The sequence below is a fragment of the Vidua chalybeata genome, chromosome Z (assembly GCF_026979565.1).
Source record: "Vidua chalybeata isolate OUT-0048 chromosome Z, bVidCha1 merged haplotype, whole genome shotgun sequence".
Classification (NCBI taxonomy): domain Eukaryota; kingdom Metazoa; phylum Chordata; class Aves; order Passeriformes; family Viduidae; genus Vidua; species Vidua chalybeata.
In genome coordinates, this window is record NC_071570.1 from 26,261,279 (window position 1) to 26,283,149 (window position 21,871).

General features: G+C 37.4%; 1 protein-coding gene across 2 annotated transcripts in view; it reads right to left on the minus strand.

The window, feature by feature from the left end:
• Positions 1–21,871, minus strand: part of CERT1 (ceramide transporter 1) — a 79,234-nt gene that overhangs the window by 2,214 nt on the left and 55,149 nt on the right. The window contains exons 7-16 of one of the 2 annotated variants that reach the window (XM_053932206.1): positions 18,841–18,998; positions 12,877–12,969; positions 10,137–10,223; positions 9,081–9,173; positions 8,125–8,202; positions 3,850–3,945; positions 3,032–3,164; positions 2,834–2,904; positions 1,401–1,529; positions 519–648 (exon numbers count right to left, since the gene is read on the minus strand). In XM_053932206.1, coding sequence (XP_053788181.1) covers positions 519–648; positions 1,401–1,529; positions 2,834–2,904; positions 3,032–3,164; positions 3,850–3,945; positions 8,125–8,202; positions 9,081–9,173; positions 10,137–10,223; positions 12,877–12,969; positions 18,841–18,998 — 1,068 coding nt within the window. The remainder of the gene's footprint in view (positions 1–518; positions 649–1,400; positions 1,530–2,833; positions 2,905–3,031; positions 3,165–3,849; positions 3,946–8,124; positions 8,203–9,080; positions 9,174–10,136; positions 10,224–12,876; positions 12,970–18,840; positions 18,999–21,871) is intronic. The other variant, XM_053932207.1, reaches the window with a different exon arrangement.

Consider the following 21,871-nt stretch of genomic DNA (forward strand, 5'->3'; position numbering starts at 1 on the left):
TACCAAGGATCTATCAGCTAAAAAAAAAATTAAGAAATGTAGACTAAATTGTACAGCTTGCAAGCATCTTCATACAAAATGTATTTACTCCTTCTTGACATCAGGGGATAAGAGCTGTATCTTTAGTATCAGCAGCTTTTCAGCCTAATGACATGAACTGGGAGAAAAAAAATTACAGTGGTACATGAAAAGACCCAACATACCATTACTGAAACTAAAAGCTATGCCAACTCATTCCAGTTACAGACATTTCTGCCCACCTTCCTCCACCCCAAGGTTATATACTTAGGACTGAGCTACACAGCTCTTCCATTTATTCTTCCCAGAGTACCATATAATGAATGATCCCATTCACCAGTTCATGTAGTACCTTAATCTGAGATCTTTTGATCATGATGAACACAAAGGTGATGCTATATATAGATATAAGGCATCAAGCCTTTTTTTTTCTTTTGTGCCAGTATTCAACTCCCCAAAATTAAAATCATCAATGTCATACTGAAAAATTTTATACTTACCATTAGCTACATATGTAATCTTGCACAGAATGTTGTCCCTGCTTATTTCCTTGTTGCCCTCTGGTGGGCTTACTAAAGTCTGACAAATCATTGCAATATTTATTTTGGCACGGACACAGCGATTGTTCAGCTGCCAAAAATATGAAACATTGTAAGCTTTAAACTAAATTTGTTTCAACATACTTGAGCATGAACATCTTTTCATCATGAAGTCTAAGACACTCTAGAAGCTGTGTTTCTGAAAGTCTGCTTTCTAGCACTTACATGGATGTAACATGAAAGTGAGTAAAATTAAAAATACATGGTAGATAGGGAAAGATCTAAAATGTCTGAATCTTAACCTTCTGCTTGTTAAACAAATTATAAGTTAATTACTTCAACTGTTGTGACAACTCAGTAAAGAAACATTTCAAGAATAATGTATCAGCATTTGCAAATATCAGTTAACTTTTCCCTTGAAAGCATGCTATGGAATAGCAATCAAAGGAAAACAACCATTGCTATTATCTCGTAGAACCAAGGCAAAACTGTGTAAAATGGAGACTTAATCCTATCTATAATTATACAAGCCTACTCTTATATATTTGACAATGCTGAAGAGATACTGATTTGATTCCATACAAAATGACCTCAATTATTTAAAAAGTTTTCACATCTCCAGAAATTTTGCTTCCATTCTGCTGTAACACCTTAGATCATGCAAATGAGAGATAAGACAAGAAAGCTTTTGGCTAGGAATGCCTTTATCAAGTCATGTTACCACTTGGTTTAAATCAACGGTATTTTTGTAAAAACCCTCCATCTCCCTCACACTAGCACTGCAAATGCATTACCACATAACAGAAAAACTACAGAACTTCACAGAATCAAAATAATACTTACAGGAGCACTGTCATGTTCTACAGAGAAATTGCACACAATCCATGTTTCTGGATCATTTTCGCTGAATGCTGGTATCTTTCTGATGGCAGACAAATACAGCACATCCCTTTGAGAGGCTGGCCACACTCTCTGCAGAGAAATACCTGAACATAAGCTTTTCCAGGTTTAACTACTAGCCTTAGTTAAAATTAAAATCCAAGCAAGGCAAACCAGATCAGTTATATTATTAAGTTAAAGTATCTTCAAGATAGTAATTTCATTCTGAAAACTGAAAGAGAACATAGCTGTTGTAAATAGGGAACAGAAATTCCAGGTTGGCTACACTTCATATGAAAAAAAAAAAAAAGGCAAAACTTTAAGGCCTTTGAAATGCAGAGCACTAAACTGCAATGAATTTTTCAGTTAAAAAAATAGGAATAAGCAGTTACCCTCCTGTACCCTGAACCTCAGGTTTGTGTTTTAGTTAATACTTGCAAGCTACAAACTGAACTAAGGGTTAGGTGTATAGGGATGCATCTGTAGTTACTTACGTCTCCAGAGAAGAGACAGGGGGGATGGATTTAAAAATTACCTCAAAAAGCTACTACTTCAGTGACGGATATAGCAAACTGATACTATCCAAGAGAAAGTTTCAGAAATGAAATGTGTGACAAAATAAGAAAATATACAGAACTTATTTTCCTGACATTCAGTAGGAGAAAAAAGTTCTGGCTTTTACCAGAATACAGATGACACACTACAGATGACACAACTGTCTTACTCAAATGAGAGTCCTCTATTAAAGAAGTTTTAATGTAACTGCACTACTGGTAAAATTGTCAGAGAAAAACCTTTGTTTTAATATTTGAATATACTAATATTTGGAAACATACAAGACTAAGGTAAATTTTATTCCTATAAATTTTTTAGATCTTTACATTTCAGTTGTTGGGTTGTAATCAAATGAACATTTTTATAAATTGACACCAAAACCATTTTGGGGGAAAAACAATTAAGGTACAAGAAAAAATGTTGCAGCAACAATTAAAAAGACTTGCATTATGAGATGGTATGTGGTGAACAGTAACCTGCATTTAAAAAAAAAACAAACAAACAAACATATGATACTGTGGCGTAGGTTTCTTATTTGTAGTTACTGGTGATTTATTCTTTCTGTTTGCTTTGGATGACTCTGACCTTGCTGGCAGTGATATAATCATGACATGAAAAGCAGGCCTCACTTGCCACTACAAGCTCTATCAGACACATGCATAACCAATTATGGTCTCAAGAAGAGTTTGAAAAATTGATGGAAGTTGCAGTTTAATAGAGAACTTGTTCTGGAATATTGTCCATAACAGTATTTTAAGTTGTTAGACCAGTAAAGTATTCAGAATACTGGAACATGCATGCTTCAGATGTCTCAGTAAGGTATGTAAATGAAGTGTTATTACCTTATGTGTCTGGTAAATGATGATTGCGTTATCAGCTAAATTTTCCACGACATGGAAATTTTCAATTGTTGCTAAAAAGGGAGGGGGGGTGGGGGGAAGGAAAAGAAATACATTAGTGAACAGTCACAGAAAATATGACAATGCTATAAATACTATTCTTGTTGATAAACCTTCAAAGCTGAAGAACAAATGCCTTACTTTCCCAGTCATTACGAACATCAACATTCCAGAAGTAGTGGCAAACTTCATGCCCTGTTACCCCTTTAACAGCATGGGTTGCTTTCAAAGGATCTAGAACTATTCCATTCTCTTCCACTTCTCGTCTGTATACCTATAGCCAAACACAAAGAAAGATATGTAGAGCAGAATCTGTTGAAACTGTTCATGTTTTAATTGTTTAAATTTAATCAGTCTAAAAAAACCTGAACTAACAAACCACTTACCTAGAAGCTTATCATGCGAATAATTTGCCATGAAAGTGTTCTCTGGTAACATCCATTGAAGACATTCTTATGTGGCAATTCACATTAAAATACCAGTACTTTAAGGTTTCTACTCCAAAAATTATTAAGCTAGCTTATTTATTACTACTGACATGGATTTATAATCATGGGGGAGCAGCCAACACCGTAGTTTGTTACTCTTGTTATTTTTGTACCTAGAATTTACACATTATTTTGATACCAAGCTTTAAGTAGGAGAGAATGAGAAAGGAATTTGCAAAGATGAATCTATTGCAAGAGTTACACAGAATTTTGTATTAATAAATAGATTAGAAGCCACAGTTCTCATGGACCCCAGTCCCAACCTGAACCGTGCTATTCCCAGAGAGAAGTTACAACAGCATAACTTGCTGATTGATAATATTTTCAAAAATCATAGAATGATTTAGATTGGCAAAGACCCTTAAAATCATGGAGTCCAGCAGAAAAGATAACAATGCTAAATGTACAGTGGAAGTATCTGTCTTCACAGTGTATCATCTTTTATGAATTAACCAAACCCGAAACATTTACCTTCATTTCTCCTTCTTCTACCACTAGTTGCCAATTGGCATCTCCTCCTACATCTTGCAAGGAATACGTCATGTGGTTTTGTACCATCTCTTCCACCTGTAAAAGAAAAAAAACAGTAATTTTTAACTCATTCCTTCCATGTTTTTGGGGAGATATTGTACAGCATTGGAAGTCACAAGAGTTAATACTTCAATTCCTCTGCAGGAGCTGAATTTGAATGAGAGAGTTCTCTGTTAGGTCAGGAACAAACAAATAATGCTGGCCTTCGGAAACAAAAGCCAAAATCTTGATTCAAATTCCAACTTCATCCTTTGTGGGTACTTCCTAGCCTGCCTTTGTGCCTTTAAACTGTCAAACCTCATCACTTCTACCTAAAACAGTTCTTTATTTCAGCAGATAGGAACTACAAGTATCTCCAAATGGAACTGCAATACACTGTAAGATATTCACTGAAGAGCATTTTAAAAGCTCAACAAAGGCAGGGGATTAGGGAGGAAAACTGACAAGCTCTAAAAAGCAAATGCACATCAAAAGTCATATTGGAAGAGCAGTGAAGAAAAGAATCACAAGCAAAGCATGCCTCCTCTGTTTCAGAGGCATCCTTGCACAGCTGACAGCTAGAAAAAAAAACTAGAAATGCCCACACTCAAAGGATTATGATGGTACAGAGATGCTATAATTACAAAATGCTCATTTAAAACTTATTTTGCTAGAAGCTGTGCCTTTTTTTTTACAGCCAAATATTTGCTGTATTTTTATCAAGCTATGTAAATATCTCATTTTTTATTCCATACAATTTGCATGAAAATGGGTACTGGGACAGGAAGATGATGTTTATTTTAGATCTAATATGTTATTCTGTTTCTTTGGTTCCCCACCCTTGTCCTAATGCCCCAAATAAAAACAGAAGCAAAATCATAGGGTATCCATTGCTGTGTAATGTTTCAAATATTTGAAACACTTTAATAACTTTTTCCCACCCAAAAGACAGATGACTACTAAAACCTGTCACAGAAAGCAAGTCCACACAATTCACAGCATTTTCCTAAACTATTAAAAATACCTTTTTTTTTTTCCAAAGGAAAAGCACTACAAACAAAATTAGTTAATTGACCAACACAAAAATTAGCTGAAGAAGTGCACAATCACAAAATGAACAGTCTGAACCCCAAGATGCTTTTGCACATCTTACAAAAATATGAAGCCTAGTGTGCAGTAAAATATGTAAAACATATTTGAGCAAGTATGAAAACAAGTAAAAAGCAAAAATAATATTAATTAATCTTTTTTTAAATATGATACAGAACTGAAACATGTTTTGCTTTTAATTCAAGGCAGTAATTTTGTGTGTACTATGTACTCAACATGCAATACACTTAAGACCAGAAAGAAAAAAGGTAACTGAATCAAATAAAACTCTAGAAGCACAACATGAATAAACAAAATCCACTGAATTGAAATCCTAACTCGTCTTAGTTTAACTAAGCATAGACTTCTCTAGACAAGGCAAAGTTATCAATCCAGCTTTTCGGTGCTCTGGTTCTGAGCTTCAGTGAACAAAAAGCACCACCAAGACTTATGTTTCAGCTTCTAGAAAAGTCAACTTTTGCTGCCAGTTACCAGCAGGTTTCCTACAAAAGTTTCTTCCCTTTTTTTTCCAGTGAAACAATGACAGTACAATACAAACCAGATAAGAATGTGGACTATTTAAATATTCAATTATTTAGCTCTAGGTCACACTGCTTTAAGAAAGGAATTCTTGCTATGCTCTCAGCATGTACTTCCCATACCTTCAGGCCCTTACATATTTTCTATCCCATCTCTTAATTTATTAAAGAAAAAGCTATGCTTTATACATTTACTTTTGTCTTTTGATACTTTTTGCTTTACGTGCTAGATGCAAAGGAATGAAGGAAATATCAAGGAAAGAAGAGAACGAGGCATCCACAGGAATGCAATCTAAACACACTCCTGCTTCACCAGGAAATGCAGTATTTATACAACCTGCTTGTGCACATTGTCTGTACAAACTGTATTTAGTCTATGCCACTGGTCACCACCTGACAAACTTGCACCAATTTCAGAGGCACAGTCAAGATCCAAAGATTCTCTCCCACCTGAGAGGCTCACTCTTACCTCTGGGTTCCTAGTTGGCTACAAGAATGGTCTGCAAAAATATTTGTAACCTGTATGCCATACAGCCTTGAACTGAACTTTGAGTGGCAAGTTTTTCCCTTTAAAGGGCCTAAGAACAACTCAGAACCTATTATAAAGCTGACAGATCTTTAAAAGAAAGTGATCTGAACTCCCACTCAGCTGGCAGAGACAACAACGCCTTTCTAGAGACACACTGAAGAAACAGCTCCAATCAGAACACATGTTTACACTTCTCAGTCTTAAAAACAGGGCTGCAAATTGCTACTTGACCTTTTACTGATACTAATATTCCCTTCATTCACATGAAGTGTAGGAAAAAAAATCACATTTATTAAGAACCAAGATACTAATTTGCCTTCCTAAAGCAAATTGTCAGCCTGGGAACAAAGGCCAATTTTTAATAAATTTTTAATAAAGTCCACAGCAGGTAGAATGAAAAGGTCTGCTATTCTCATCATACTCTCTGTTGTCTTGTTCAGTAGAACTGAAACTCCAGAGTAGGTGGAGTGACTTGTTAGTCTGGCAAAAATTTGTTTTAGGGAAAATACTTGGAAGCTGGAACTGCATGTGGGGATATTCATACTTTCTGTAGTGAGTCCATTAACTTGAAACTGAATTAGGAGGCACTCCATAGTAACTTTCACGTAGTACAATCTGTGCAGCAGGCAAGAAGAGCAACTTTACTCTAGTCCATTTGATCCTGATACTTAACCACAATTGGCATCATTTTGATAAGGATCTGGTCCACCTCAGGTGTGTTTGTAAGTGATCAGCTCTGCAGTCACAGTGGTGCTCTACAACTCAGGTTTACCATATGAATACAGAAATGTTATCACAGGCATTAAACAGGTGAAAATGAGGACACCTGCATATCTTGGAAAATATGAGTTCCCCTTATGCTGAATGATCTCTGCACCCACAACTTGACAAAGTACTAGTTCCTTTCTTGGCAATCAAACTTGCTTTCTATTACTTATTACTCCCTTACTTTATTATCCCCTCACTTTATTACCCCTCTTCCCAAAGAAAAAACAACTTAGAAAACTAACTCAATTACTGGAGTACCAGTGATGAGCCTATCTGTTGTGCAATAGTTGTTGCATACTTTTTCACTTGCAGTATGTTCAGATTTCAGAAATAAACTGATTGCAAAAGGTCTTGGAATTTTTGTCCACTAGGCAAGTCCTTAAGTGTTGGTTCTGCTCATGGAGCTGGTAGTAAGGTCTGCAGGTAATAAAATTCCAGGCTCTGTTAAAAACAAAAATAAATTCCATTCATTTGGAAAAAAAAGATTGGTTGGAGCTTTTAAAAAACCTGCAGAAGAGGAGATCCCAGAAGGAAGCTCCATATTCACCATCACATACGGACCACAGAAGGAAAGAAACAGCATGAATAACATATCTGAACTACTGTTTTGGAGATTAAAAAGCAAATACTTATCTAATTCTACTCTAAACTATCACCTTCCTAGTAAGTATCTAAAGTAATTGTGCACATTACTGGAATATATCATTATGGCAACATTGACATATTCAGGATGTCAGACTTAATTTTTGAAGGACAAGTGAATATACATGAACACTTCAATATGATTTCTCATACATGCAGTCTTGTTGGTCAACATGTTTAATGGCCTTCTGGTGGTAATCAAACTAATCATAGGGGTAAAAAATGGTAATAGTGAACCATAAGACTCAATGTATTAATATCATTACAAATTAACACTTCAGACAAAAGTCAAACCTTTGATTTAAAAGCAAGAAAAACTATTCAATCTGAAGCAAAGACCATCTCTAGCCCCTGTAAAACATGTTATTCTACTTTCATTATAATTAGAGATACAAAATTTTCAAACTATAGACCTTTTTATTAAAGCTAAAGAAGTAAACCAAATAGTTTCACAGGATTTGGGCCTCTGCACAAGTGGTATGCATGCAAGCTGGATGTAAAGAAAGACAACCATTTAGTAAAGGAATAGAGAACTCCTTTGTTTGCCTCAATGTACTAGTTTAAAGCAAGCAGTGATTGATGTAACAAAAAACCAAAAAACGGGTTCGAGAGAAAAGGATGATATAAAGCAAAGATATGCAACCCCCACTTGACACATCAATACAGTACCTGGGCGCTGAATCTGTGAACATCATCAGAGGCACTGACTAGATCAATGGAAGACATGGAGGAAGAGCGACTATAGGGCTACCAGAGACAGACAAAGAAAAAACCAAGTAATCAGAACAAGGGCACAACAGAGCATTCAGTACCAACTTGCAAGCACAAGATAATGAAGAAAAGGAAAACAAAAGCACCATAAGCAGCAAGCACAGCAGCAAATGCTGATTTCATGCACCTATTATATATTATGCTCCCAGTGTAGCCCTGACAGGAGCATGGTGGTTCCAGTTACATTCAAAAACAAGTCAACCAATCCTGATACAACCAACTGGATTATTATTTTTTAAAAATAAAATAAATTAAATGAATCTGGGTGAAGGTATCTTGAAAATACTGAAGTTAGCCTGTCGCCCTGGTTTTTTAAGATTTTCTAAAGCCTTCTGAGTTTACATTCTTGTAGAAAACTTTCTCACACAACTTTCTGTAAACAACCTATTGTTTTACATTGCTTCATAGAGGCAGAGAAATTTGATGTACTAGTAGTTTGTCCAGTGTCATTAGAGAGGTGGCACGTTCACCCTCCAATCCACTGACACCTTTTAAAAACTGTAAAATATTAGAGTCAGAGGAAATAAATAAGCCTCTTCATCGTGACCATAGCTGTGGTGTGTAGTTTTTCCTTGCGTCCTCTAGTGACATTAGCCAATAGGGATATTTCATATTTTCTAACTGACAAGCCTGATACAAGTAAAGAATATTCTAAACAGGTTCTTAAATCAGTATTTTTGAGCCAAGACAAAAAGCAATCCTTCTTCAGCTCCAGCTACTTTTTTTTGAAAATGAGTAGGCCACTGGAAGTTACTAGAAACACTGAAAAAAATCTCAGCTACTCATACAAAATATCATATAGAAACAGCAGAGACCAGCCCATTATTCTGAGAAGATCAGGATAAATATATTACCGTTTGCACAAATCGATGAGTCCCCACAGCAGAATATGCATCTCCAGAAGGTAAGGATGTTGGCCAGTGTAATCTAACCTTTTCGCTTTGGGACTGCAACAACATAGGTTTAATTATTATTAGTCAGCTGCTACAGGGTGGACTGTGAAACAAAGTGAGTCATGCTCCATCTATGTAGTCACTACAACAACTAATGCTGTCCATGACAGGCATGAAGCTGTCATCCCACTGGAATTCTAAGTGAGCGGGCCTGAAGACTGAATTAATCTAAACTTCAAGGTGTATTTCTGAGTTAAGGAAAACACACTGGCAGCACTAAAGATTCCTGTAGTACTATCACAGTCACTCAAAACCTTTACTCTTTGTTAAGAGATCCCAACATAGGGTAAACTCTGTTGGATACTACAGGTCCACTAGAAAGTTATTTCATTCTCCAGTCATTGTTATTCACTACATTCCTAAGAATAAAGTCTTTTACAACAAAGGATGCAAGACTTTGTTATTACCTCTTGTTTTATACGCTACTATACTTTCTCATACTCTATTTTCTAGAATGCACCTTATCCCTTTTTGATACTTGTCACTGAAGTGTATTAAAAAATGAGTTAGTGAAGTAGCCAGGCAGAACAATGTCTTTCCTATTCCATATATCACTGAAATAAAAAGAAACTTCAGATCAATTATTAGATTTTGAGAGACAGCTGAGATTTTGAGAGACAGTAGTATTTGATATTGTTATCTTAACAATCTTATATGTGATTATCTATAATCACATATAGATAATTTTCATACAGGACATTTATTTAGGAATTAGAAACTAGAGACATTCAATAAACTTAACACATATACTATTCTTTTCTAGACAAGCTATGAAGTTACTTTCTCAAAATTAGCATTAAGCAACAATATTTTAATGTAAAAATAGTAAGGGAATTTCCTGATCAGTGTCAGAATAAATTAACTGGAGCTTCAAGAGATACACTTCAGGACAGACTGTAAAACACAGAAGTCTCTCAGGAAGTGCTCATCATTAAGACATTTTTCAAGTTTTAGTACCTGTTCTTCCATTTTATCCTGTCTGTCAAGAGCAGCTTCAACAGCATCAAAGAATTCTTCTTCATTAATCAGACTATTAGGACCCTCCTAGAGCATAAGAAAAAAACTAGTTAAAAATCCTGGAGATATAAAAGTTCCACTTCAATTTAACATTCAAAATACGTATTTATATTCTATATGTAACTGATGGAAGCAAATTTCTTCTACAGATCTCAAATATTTTCACCAATATTCTTAGATTACAAGTTCTCTGAAAACCTTTACTTGTTAAAGGAAGTGTCTTCCTCTGACAACAATTTAATGATAGTTACATAAAGAAGAAAAAACCCCAGGAAAGTGAGTAATAGTGTCAGTATGCTTTGACTCCAAATTTAGGACTTAATTAATAAATGTCTTCTCTTGAAAATGTTTACAGTGTCAGTAAAGTACATCTATTAACATAACCATGTAGTTAGACTCCTTACAAGTATTTAAGCGCCTAAAGGCACTGATATTCATGTGTGTTCAAAAAGAGAACAAGGGAAGACATAATTTTGGGGGATCTCTATTGAACATTCTTGGAAACAACAGTTTAACACTAAAGAGCAGGTAGAGTTAAGTCAAGGATTGAAAACTCTAGTCTAATTAAAATGGTTAGGTTTACTGCTTTTACTGTGTTGTCAAACAACCTAGTCCTGCAAATTAAAAAAAAACCCCAAGTTTTGTATCAGCAGTGACACCTGGAAGAAGCAGCTGGTGCTTCTTAATAACCAAGTAGACAAAGTTCAACTTCCTATTTATTTAATTCTTTTACAGTGAATGTCTCAGTGACAACAATTAATCTAATGTCAAGTATCTTAAATAGCTGTACAGTACTATTGATATTTCTCAGGCTATGACTTGAAAGTAGAAACGTGTTTCATTAATGTACATGAAAGGGTCAAGCTTACTGTATTACAGGTGAACTAGCTTACATTAGTGTGGATGCCTCATCTGTAGAAGTGTTCAAGGCCAGGCTGGATGGGGCATTAAGCAACCTGGTCTAGTGGGATGAGTTCCTGACCATGGTAGGAATATTGGAACTAGATGATCTTTAATGTCCCTTCCAACCTAAACCATTCTACTATTACTCTTCAAAGGCTGGTTTATGCATCTTAGGATAGAACTAAATACCTCACTGAGGAGAATGCTGCTGAAATGCAATTTAACAGAAGCAAGGAACTTAAAATCTGAATTTGAAAACATAGTATTTCAAGTGGCAGTGACAAATTAAATATCAGTTAAAATTAAACGTCATCTTCTAAGACAGTCTCTGGTGTCAGAGTTTTCATATTTTTGTTTTATTTATCTCTACAGCTGAACAAATAAAAGGGTAAAGTACAATTACATATAAGTGGTATCAAATGTATGAGAAAGTAAGAAAAAACCACCAGAAATATCTGTAAGAAGCATACTTCAGACAAAAGCAAAACATCAAAGGTTAAGATATACTTCCACTCAAGAAATTAAGGACTGAGATTCTTCATGCACTTTCAGTTTCCAAGGTGAAAAAGTAAGTTTGGCATGAATACACTTGTAAATTACACTTGCACTGGCTTGTGAAACTTCACTTTCCCTCTTTAGGAAACAACCCAATTTTAAAAGTGTATTGTGTTACTGTAGCAAGGTTTTGGTAGCTGAAGTGGCTACAGGGGTGGCTTCTGTGGGAAGCTGATAGAAGCTTCCCCCACATCCAACTGAGACAGTGTGAGCTGGCTCTAGGATGGACCTGCTCTTGCCACTGCCCAAGGCCATGCCCATCAGTGACTATAGTAGCATCTCTGGGATAATGTATTTAACAAGGGAAAAAAAAACTGCAGCTGGAGAAGAGTGGAGTGAGAGTATGTGAGAGAAAGAGCTCAGTAGGTACCAGATCAGTGAAGACGGAGGGGTAGGAGGTGTTCCACATGCTGAGATTTCCCTGCAGCTGCTGGTAAATACTACAGTGAAGCAGCTGCTCCCCTGCAGCCCATGGAGGGTCCATGGAGGAGCAGAGATCCACCTGTAGCCCACTGAGGAGCCCACACTGGAGCAGGTGGATGCCCAAAGAATGATGTGATCCTGTGGGAAGCCCACATAGAAGCAGCCTTCTGGCAGGACCTGTGACCCCATGAAAAGAAGCTCATGCTGGAGCAAGTTTACTGGCAGGACTGTGAACCCATGCTGGAACAGCTTGGTCCTAGGAAGACTGCATCCTGTGGGGAAGACTCATGCAGAGCAGTTCATGAAGAACTGCAGTCCATGGGAAGGACTTATGTTGGAAGAGTTCATGGAGAATTATCTCCTGTGGGATGGAATCCCAACTGGAGAAGGGTAAGAGTGTAATGAGTGCTCCCTATGATGAGGAAAGAGGGGCAGAGACAATGTGAGAGGAACTGACCACAACCCCCAGTCCTTTTCTGTCTGCACAGCTGAGGGGTAGAAGGCAGAAAATTTGGATGTGAAGTTAAACCCAGGAAGAAGAGAGGGGTAGGAGAAGTGTGGTTTTAAAATCTGATTAGTAATTAAGTGGTATTTCCCCAAATTGAGTCTGTTTTGCCTCAGCATTTGGTGAGTAACCTTTCCCTGTCCGTATCTCAACCCAGAAGACTTTCATTATATTCTCTCTCCCCTGTCCACCTGAGGGGAGTTGTAGAGTGGCTTAGTGGGCATCTGGTAACTAGGGTCAACCCACCAGAAAAAGTCATAGTGTTATAAAAAATTTGTAAAGTAGAATTCATACCTCATAGTCTGGCCCCCCAAAGTGGGACTTCTTCTTCAGTTCTGTCACAGCATTTTTGTATGCTTCTTCAATTCTTCTCCTTTTCTCTGTCTCCTGTAAAATTACATGACCATTTGATGCAGCAAAAATTAATTGTCAACATGCCAATAATGGAATGGAAATGGAATGGCCAGGGTAGTGTTTTTTCCAAGCAGCAACTGCAAAGCTGATGAGTTTCTGAATTTATTTGCATGTATGCGTTCTATGTGCCAATATACATGCATATATAATAGAAAGTTTGGGGAACTAGCTACCTTGAGGATACCTTCGAAGTCATGTGGAAGAAACCAGACCAGCAAGCAAAAACTGGTTTCTAGTTTAAGCACAGTTGTTCATGCTTCATTGTGAGTCATACTTTTTATCTAACATTTCATATAAACTTCCTTGACACAGATACTTGGGCAGGGATAACAAAGGGTAAAAACTAAAACTGGTAAAAAGCTAACATGCTGAATGTAGTGATACACTAACAAGTTTGTATCTATAATTAGGGTAATGTGAAAAATTTTGAGGACTCCATGCAGAGAGTGCAACTTCATAGCCTTCTCCTGTAACAGGTTGTGACTGTAACAGGAGCCAGTCTATGTACAAACCTTGTATTGACTATATCATTGTCTATTTTGAATAAAACAATTGTAATGCCAAACTCAGACTAAGTCTAATATTGCCTTTACAAATTCTGCATACTGCCAGATACTTTCCATGAAAAAGCTACAAACACTTCTGAAATTCTTGCAAAAATCAGCTTTTTTTGCAAGATGTTTCTCTGTCCTCTTTCAAAATCACTTCAGATGAAAGCAAGTTACGTCTAATAGGTAGACTTTATCATACACTTCTTGCAGATGGGTATAATTACTCAGCAACCCAAATCAAAATTTAAAGATTCAGTGGAAAACCCCAAAACAATACTGAAAAGCTGAGTTTACTAACTGGGAATTTGCTGGGAACACTCCCTCAAACACATTTTCCAGTTAGGTAATACTTTGATGTAGAACAAGGTAGTGTAGTTTTCCACACACACCAACCAAAAAAAAAAAAAAAAAAAAGCACTTTGATGGAGACAATATTGTCCTTAACTGTGATTGAAGGCTTTCCCATTCTGAAACAATCAAGAGGCAGTACCTGCTAACAGATTTCACAAAATTTTGCATGTTTATCCTTTTTGAAAGGAACTGGAGAGTCCTGAAGATACATAAAGCATGACTTGAGTATAAGTCACTGAGAAAGTACAGAAAATTTACCAGACTTGGAATGGAAAACAAAACAGACCCCACCTAAAACACAACTCCTTCTCCCACTCACCCCAAATCCCCACACTTTCTGTAATTCAATCTGCAAATTAGTTACAATTCACACGTGTCAAAACATTACTCTCCAAATCTGCCAGCTTCCCTTGGCAATAATATTAGAGAAGGCAGAAACAAGAAGAGAAAAATGCTGCAGCAGTCAAGACAACATGGAAATCATTATCACAAAGACTTTGTTGCAAGTAGAACAGTGGATCAAATACTAATAACAAAATCCTTTGTATATACAATGTATATACATTTTAAGAAAAGTCTGTTTTAAAATACATTCAATGTATTATATACTGCGCTGGAAACAAAAAGTCAAGCTCAAGATCCTAAGAGCTAAGTATAAAAGGTGGAAAGAAAAGCTGTAACTACAATAACTTTAGATAATACTACATGTTTCACAAAAATTTCATTCTGGACATTTGACTATTCTGGTAATGAAAGAAAATTAACCACAAAATCTATGCTTCTATCATCTCACAATATTTATTTCTTTTTTAGAGAAGTTTACAGACAGATTCAAGAAAATCAGAAGTACAAAGATCTACACCATTCTTATCCCTCATCTATCATATGGAAAACAATGTCTTTTGATCAGGCCCATAGATATAGAAGTTACTCTTAAAAAGTGATGTTTAAGCTCTAAAATGAAAAGATTAAAAACTAAACCAAAAGCAGCTCTACCACTGTGGAATAATGGTAGCAGAGGTCTGAATACAGTCAATTGCTGTAATTAAGCATGTGAGCTTCAAGGCGCTGCTCGCATGGGTAGCATTTGTGGGAGGAGACTGAGGCTGCCTTGTGGCAGACACAGCTGGCTCTTGCCAGCTCCAAAACAGACTCATTGCAACACGCAGCTTAGCCTATCCACCATGTATGTGACACTTTTCTAAGGGTAAAAGAAAAGGAGTAAAAAACACTCTGTGGAGAGCAGTATTGTAAGAAAAAGTGAGAAATCACAGAGGAGATGCCATGACCAAGAAGATGAGGAGGTGCAGCTCCAGGGCAGAGAACATATAGGTCCAAACTGCAGGGGTATTTCCTGAAGTAATCACATCCCATGAGACATCCACACTGCAACAGATTTTTTTCCCATAGGGCTGTCACCAATGGAGGCACTAGAGCTACTTGCACTAGAGCTGGTAAAAAGTATGAGGAGGAAGAAATGGCAAAGATGAAGTTTTGGACTAATTGCAAACACTCCATTCCTCACCCTGCACTGTCTGCTGCTAGCAGGCAGTAAGGTTATGGAACAAACTACGCCAAGCTAGAGCACACAGCACATACTGGACAATCAGCCCAGCCAGCAGGGGTTTGTGAAAGGCAGGTCCTGCCTTACCAACCCGAGCTTCTGTGACAGGGTGACCTGATTAGTGGATGAGGGAAAGGCTGTAGATGCCATCTGTCTAGACTTCAGTAAAGCCTTTGACACTATTTCCCACTGCATTATCCTGGAGAAAATGGCAGCCCATGGTTTGGCTGAGCATACTCGTCGCTAGTTAAAAAACATCTGCTTGGATGGCTGGGCCCAAACAGTGGTGTTGAATGGAGTTACATCCAGCTGGTGGCTGGTCACCAGTGCTGTTGGCAGGGCTCAATATTTGGGCAAGTCATGGTTCCTATATTTACGGCTGATTAGGAGAAGGGGATCGAGTGCACTGTCAGGCAGTTCACAGATGACACCAAGCTGGGTGGGAGTGCTGATCTGCTGGAGGGCAGGAAGGCTCTGCAGAGGGATCTGGACAGGCTGAATCATGGGCTGAGGCCAATGGTGTGAGGTTCAACAAGGCCCAGTGCTGGGTCCTGCCCCTGAGTCACAACCCGAGGCAACTCCACAGGCTGGGGCAGAGTGGCTGGAAAGGACCTGGGAGTGCTGGTGACAGCAGCTGAACGTGAGCCAGGGTGTGCCCAAGTGGCCAAGAAGGCCAATGGCATCCTGGCCTGTACCAGCAATAGTGTGGCTAGCAGGAGCAGGAAGGGATTGTCCCCCTGTACTCAGAATGGATGAGGCCACACCTCAAATCCTGTGCTCAGTTTTGGGACCCTCACTTCAGTAAGGATGTCGAGATGATGTCAAGAGAAAAGCAATGGAGCTGATGAAGGGTCTGGAGCACAACTCCTGTGAGGAGTGGCTGAGGGAGCTGGGGTGTCTAGTCTGGAAAAAAAGGAGGCTCAAGGACGATGTCATGGCTCTCTACAACTGCCTGGAAGGAGGCTGTAGCCAGGTGAGGTTGGTCTTTTCTCCCAGGTAACAAGCACAAGCAGAAGAGGAAAGAGTCTCAAGCTGCAGCAGGGGAGGACTAGACTGGATATTAGGAGGAAGTTCTTCACTGACAGGGCAGACAAGCATTGGAACAGACTGCCCTGCTCTGGCAAGTTCTGGTATCACCGACCCTGGCAATGTTAAAAAAGGTGTAGATGTGGCAATCAAGGACATGGTATACTGGTGGACCTGGAAGGGTTAGGTTAACCATTGGACTTGATAAGGTTTGAGGTCTTTTCCAACCTTAATGATTTTATGATTCTAGGTGGAGGAGCCTACAGGGAAGGAATGAAGATGAGCTCGGGAAAAGGGGCAAGAAAACTTATTTTACTGTTTGTCCTTCTGTCTCCCATTAACTTCCCATTATTTTAAATCAGCAACAAATGGATTTTCCACATGTCAAGAATGTTCTGCTGTGATATAAACCAGGGAGCAATCTTCCGTCTTTCCCTTGATCCATGAGCTTTCTCATTCTACTTTTCTCTCTAATCCTGCTGAATAGGTGGTGGGCATTTCACTCTCTGCCAAGGCTATCCCACCACAAGTCTAGTTATTTCATTCAAGAAAAAAATTTCCTCTTCCACAAGGTGAGCAAAGAGAGGAATACAAAGTAATGACTTTATATACTAATTAAGGTACTTAATACCATGACTATCCTCTAAACCCCAGAAAATGTCATTGACAAATGAGCCTTTTTGAAAGTTTCAAGTCTGCCAAAGCAGAGCAAGTTGAAAACTCTTAAGGTTCCAGGAGCTTTTGCTCCTTTTTGCTCCTTTTAATTCCTGGGAGAAGAAGTTTGCGAGCCCCTTTAAAATGTACTTACTCATGTTGTATGAGATATTAGTCCCATGAGACCCCAAGTGAAATTTAGGCTTGAATTTCCTAACCACTTGCATCGTCCACAAATGCTTTAAAGCTAGGTCACAAGACAACAAAAAAGTGACAAAACCCAAACCTAAAATAATTTCGAATTAAATTTTAACATATTATTCTTTATTAAAATATACTGAACTACAGGCAAGGAAAACATGCTCTGAGGAAAGTCTCATCAACAAAAATGAAGAGTGTTTGTCAGCACAGGGAAGGCTTTTGCTGTGGTATCTAACAGTAGCCTTCCAATATGTTCAATAAACTAACAAACTGAGCCAGTCTCCTCACAGTTTACAGGACAAGGCTGAAAAATAAGAATCAGATACTCGAATAAAAGTTACTCCAACAGGATATAAGGCAAAACTCTTTTACTCTAACAACAGGTGAGGAGCAGACTTGCTTAGAAGAGCTGGGCTCTCTACAGCCTTGATAAAGCCCTGACTCAAACTGTCTGACTCAAACTGTCCTTACTTTAAGATGAAGGTTAGAGCAAGAGAAAGCTCTTGAGGTCTCCATCCAACCTGAACTCCTCTATGATCCTACAAAACAGGCTTCAAGTCTTGGACCTACTGTAATTCTTCCAACGTTCAGCTGAATCAGTAAAGAATTTTTGACAGAAGTCACAATACAGTGACACAGGGCCAGGCCTTTGACATATGCACAAACAATACAAAAGACAGGGTCAAGGATTCAAATATGGATATATTTTGTCTGATATGTTCATTCTTTGAATTCTTTAGTGTATCACTAAATAGAGTAAGATTTGATACATGATATATTCCACATCTAAACATGGAAGGAGAACAGTGTACACCAGCCAGCAATGGCAAAATTCTAGAAATTAAAGCCTGAAGTCCAACCTGCCATACCTCCAACAACAGATCTCAGACAAGAAGACACTGCTCCTTTAGAGCTGTTACATGTTTGAGTAGGCTCAGAATGAACTATCACTGCCTAGAATAACAGATACTCTCACATGACACAAAAGATTTAACTGATTAGTATAAAGCATAATTTAATCTCAGCAATCTCTTAGAGGACATTGAAATAATTTTATCTTGAGGAGACATATAAAGTTAGAACTGATTATTCTCTCCAATGCTGTCACCACCACTTATCATACTAAAACATTTCAGAGACTTACACATCATTTTGCTTGTGCAGATAATTAGGTCTATGTCAGAAGGCTGTAAGCAATACACTTACTACTATGAGATAATTTCAGGTTCTTTACAGATATAAAGAATATAGGACTACTATCTGGATAAGTGCTGTGGAAAAAAGACTATGATGCAAAGAGCTACTATATCACCAGTCAGAACAAGGCTCCTTAACATTTTATAGGGTTAATAATTTAAGCACCTGAAATTAATAAATGATGTACATAAAAATAAAACCAGTTGTTTGAGTACAGAACTTAGTAACAGCTTCTTTGAAAATTCTATTTCAAGCTAAAGAAAGTTTTTTTCAACAAAAGTAAAAGGAAAATGATCTTACCTTATCTAGCCTTTTTTGCCAGCTTTCTTCACGTTTTACCATGAGTTCAATACAATGAGAGAGTGTAGCAAGGATTCCAGCAGTAGTTGCCTTGAATGTTATAGCTTCTCCTTTAAAGTCTATGCCATTAATGCCTTTGGGTGTCACATGTGGAAACACTAAAAACACATATATAAGATCACTGATAGCTGCCCTTATCAAACAAGTACTTCACATGTATGTGTTATATTTGAAGACAACAGACTAGCTACAAAATTAATTTTAAAATAAAAATCTAAAGTGATAATAAAGTCCACAGTTATCCCCAGGATAAAGAAAAATATTCAAAAGGCGAAACAGATCCTTGCAGCTTCATCTTGCTACACTGTATTTCAAGCCTGCTTGTAATCCTGTATTACTCTGCACTCGGCAAATCATGTGGGTGGAGGGAGTGGTAATAGTTTGTAACAATAGCAGTTTGACAGCTTGAAATGGGGCCTAATTAACACAGAGCAACCTTAAAACCTATCAGACTCAGCACTAAGAAAGGAACAATTTCAAAATGTCATCAAATCCAAAATGTATAATTCAAGGTTCTTTTAAGCATATAATTACAGATTTTACAGAAGTAAAAAGGTATAAGATAAAAGCATCAAATGTGCTGAATTTTCCAAGTACTGTGAGTTTTACAGTTCCAAGAACTGCTCATGCTGTCAACCAGGCCATCTGTTGCTGAGGCTATTTAAACAAGTAGTTTAAAATGTGTGCAAAAAAAGTACCTATTATATGTCACACTGGTATGTAGGTTGACATAATAACATATCAAGCACTGCACATGAATGTCAGAAAATATTACAAAGCAGAAGTAACACTCAAGTTGAAGCTGACTGAGCCCAGCAAGTTAAAGTAACTCCTGTTAGTGCCAAAGAGCAAGTTCATGACTTATCACCTGGACTGACATAATTTTTTTTCTCCAGTCTGTCAGTTTGTCAACGTATGACTTTTACAGTTTAAAAAGTAAAATTAATTTTTGAGTAAGTTTATTTGTCTGCAAGAGCAAAGCAGAACTTTCAAGCACTTCCATTCTGTAATGACAGAGCACAGTGTCTACACTTTGGGAACAGAAAGTAATCATCACATGGTCTTCGGAAGTGGTTTAAGTCTCTAGAGGTTTTTTATGCCCCCCTGTCAGAAGGAATCAAACTCTTTTTCAAATAAGTAATTACAGACTACACACAACTTCAAATACCTAAAAAAGCACACATACTATGGTAGAATACAACTTTTTTTTTTTTTTTTTTAAATATCAGAAACATTCCCTAAAAGGTAAAAATGATGGGGGCTGGAGGGAAAAAAAAAAAGGCAAGAGAACAAAAAACCTGTTTCAGAAATGATAATGAGCAAAGCAGCTCTCCCTCCCCAACAGCTGGAGAGGGAACACAGAGGAGGCTGAGATTGACAGTGGCATAAGCTGGCAAGGAGGTGATGCAGTGTTTCCACTGAAAATAATTAAAATTATAAAAGAACTTTGCACGTAATACTTCACAACTGAAAAAGATGGTTTCACACTAATCATTCCTCCTGCTGGTGTAGGCTATGTTCACATCCAGGCTTAACAGCACAGCTGTAATGCTCGCAGATGTGATTTTTCTCTCTCACTTAGGAAATACGTAGACATGCTGAAGAAACTGCCACTAGCTGCAACAAATAATTTCAGAAATCTCTGCAGTAGAATTTAAGGGAAATATAGCAACACAGTTTAATTTTCTGGAAAAGAGAGAACTTTTGTCCCTTTCTAGGTCTCAGCCACAGTTCTAAGCCATTCCTTAATGACTAGTCTCAGAGTAGGTGTGATAGATGCAGAGCTGCAGACTTAAAGTCAGTGCCCAAAGTTTTTCAGTCATTACCATTATGGGCAAAAATGAACGTCTTGCAGAAGGATGTAAAACCTGTTTCTTTAAAGAGATGGCCAATCAACATGTTCCTTATGATGGATACCAAGTATTTTGATTCATTCCTAATCACAGGAAATATCTGTCTTTCTGAAGCATGCTGGGAGATGATCTTAACCCTCACTTCAGGAACCACTGAGCTTCAGCATTTTACAAGTACTTGTGAGAAGATTTTCTATTTGGAGAGACTAAACATATTTCTGATTCCTTTTCTACACTTTTTTTCATGTCAGCTACAAATCCATTATTTCAAAATTAAATCAGGCAAGGGTTCTTACTGTTGCAATTGCTCTCTAGTTATCAAACTGCATGCCATCAACTGAAAAAGGCAAGATAATTTTATCTCCCACTCTAACTTCAATTTCAACATCTTCCAAGCAGTTCATTTTTCATTATCTTATCTAGGCTCTATTTCTGACTTGCTTTCTCTTTTGTTTCATACAAGGAATTCTTCATACCATTCTTTAACTTTCAATAGTTCTTTAGCTTTTCTCTCCTAGACCTCTGTGTCTGTTAGGATAGGTGTTTCCCTTCTTGTTCCCAAGATTCTGCTCGTAACATCTTCCCACTGTTTGATCAAATCTGTTTTCCAGAGAAACAGGAAAGTATTCTAAAGAAAGTATTCTAAAGAGAGTAAGTAGAAAGATGTTCTTCCATTTTTTCCATTTTATGCTCCCTTATATATATATAATATAACATATTTTATCACTAAAGTAATTCTAAGTGAAAAACATTTGCGTCCATGATCCATTTCTTGATGCCTACTGCTGTTATCTTCTGTGGATTGCAACAGGGTCAGTATGATTAGTTTTCCTCCAAGAACAACCCCAGTTTTTCAGCAGTATTTTAGCAAATATTTTTCCTCCATTCAAAGCACAAAAATCCAACATAAATCTCCACTGTAATTTACATCAATTTTCTCTCCTTCAGCCTTTGTACCACTTCCATCTTTATAGTTCCAGTACAAAAGACATCTTCCATATTCAGTGTGGTTCCTTAAGTAGGTTACTTCTTCCTATTCTTAGAAAATTTAAATCTAAACACATTCTCTTTCCTGAGAGGATGAATGGAAACACTTAAGAGATCTAGACTCTACATTC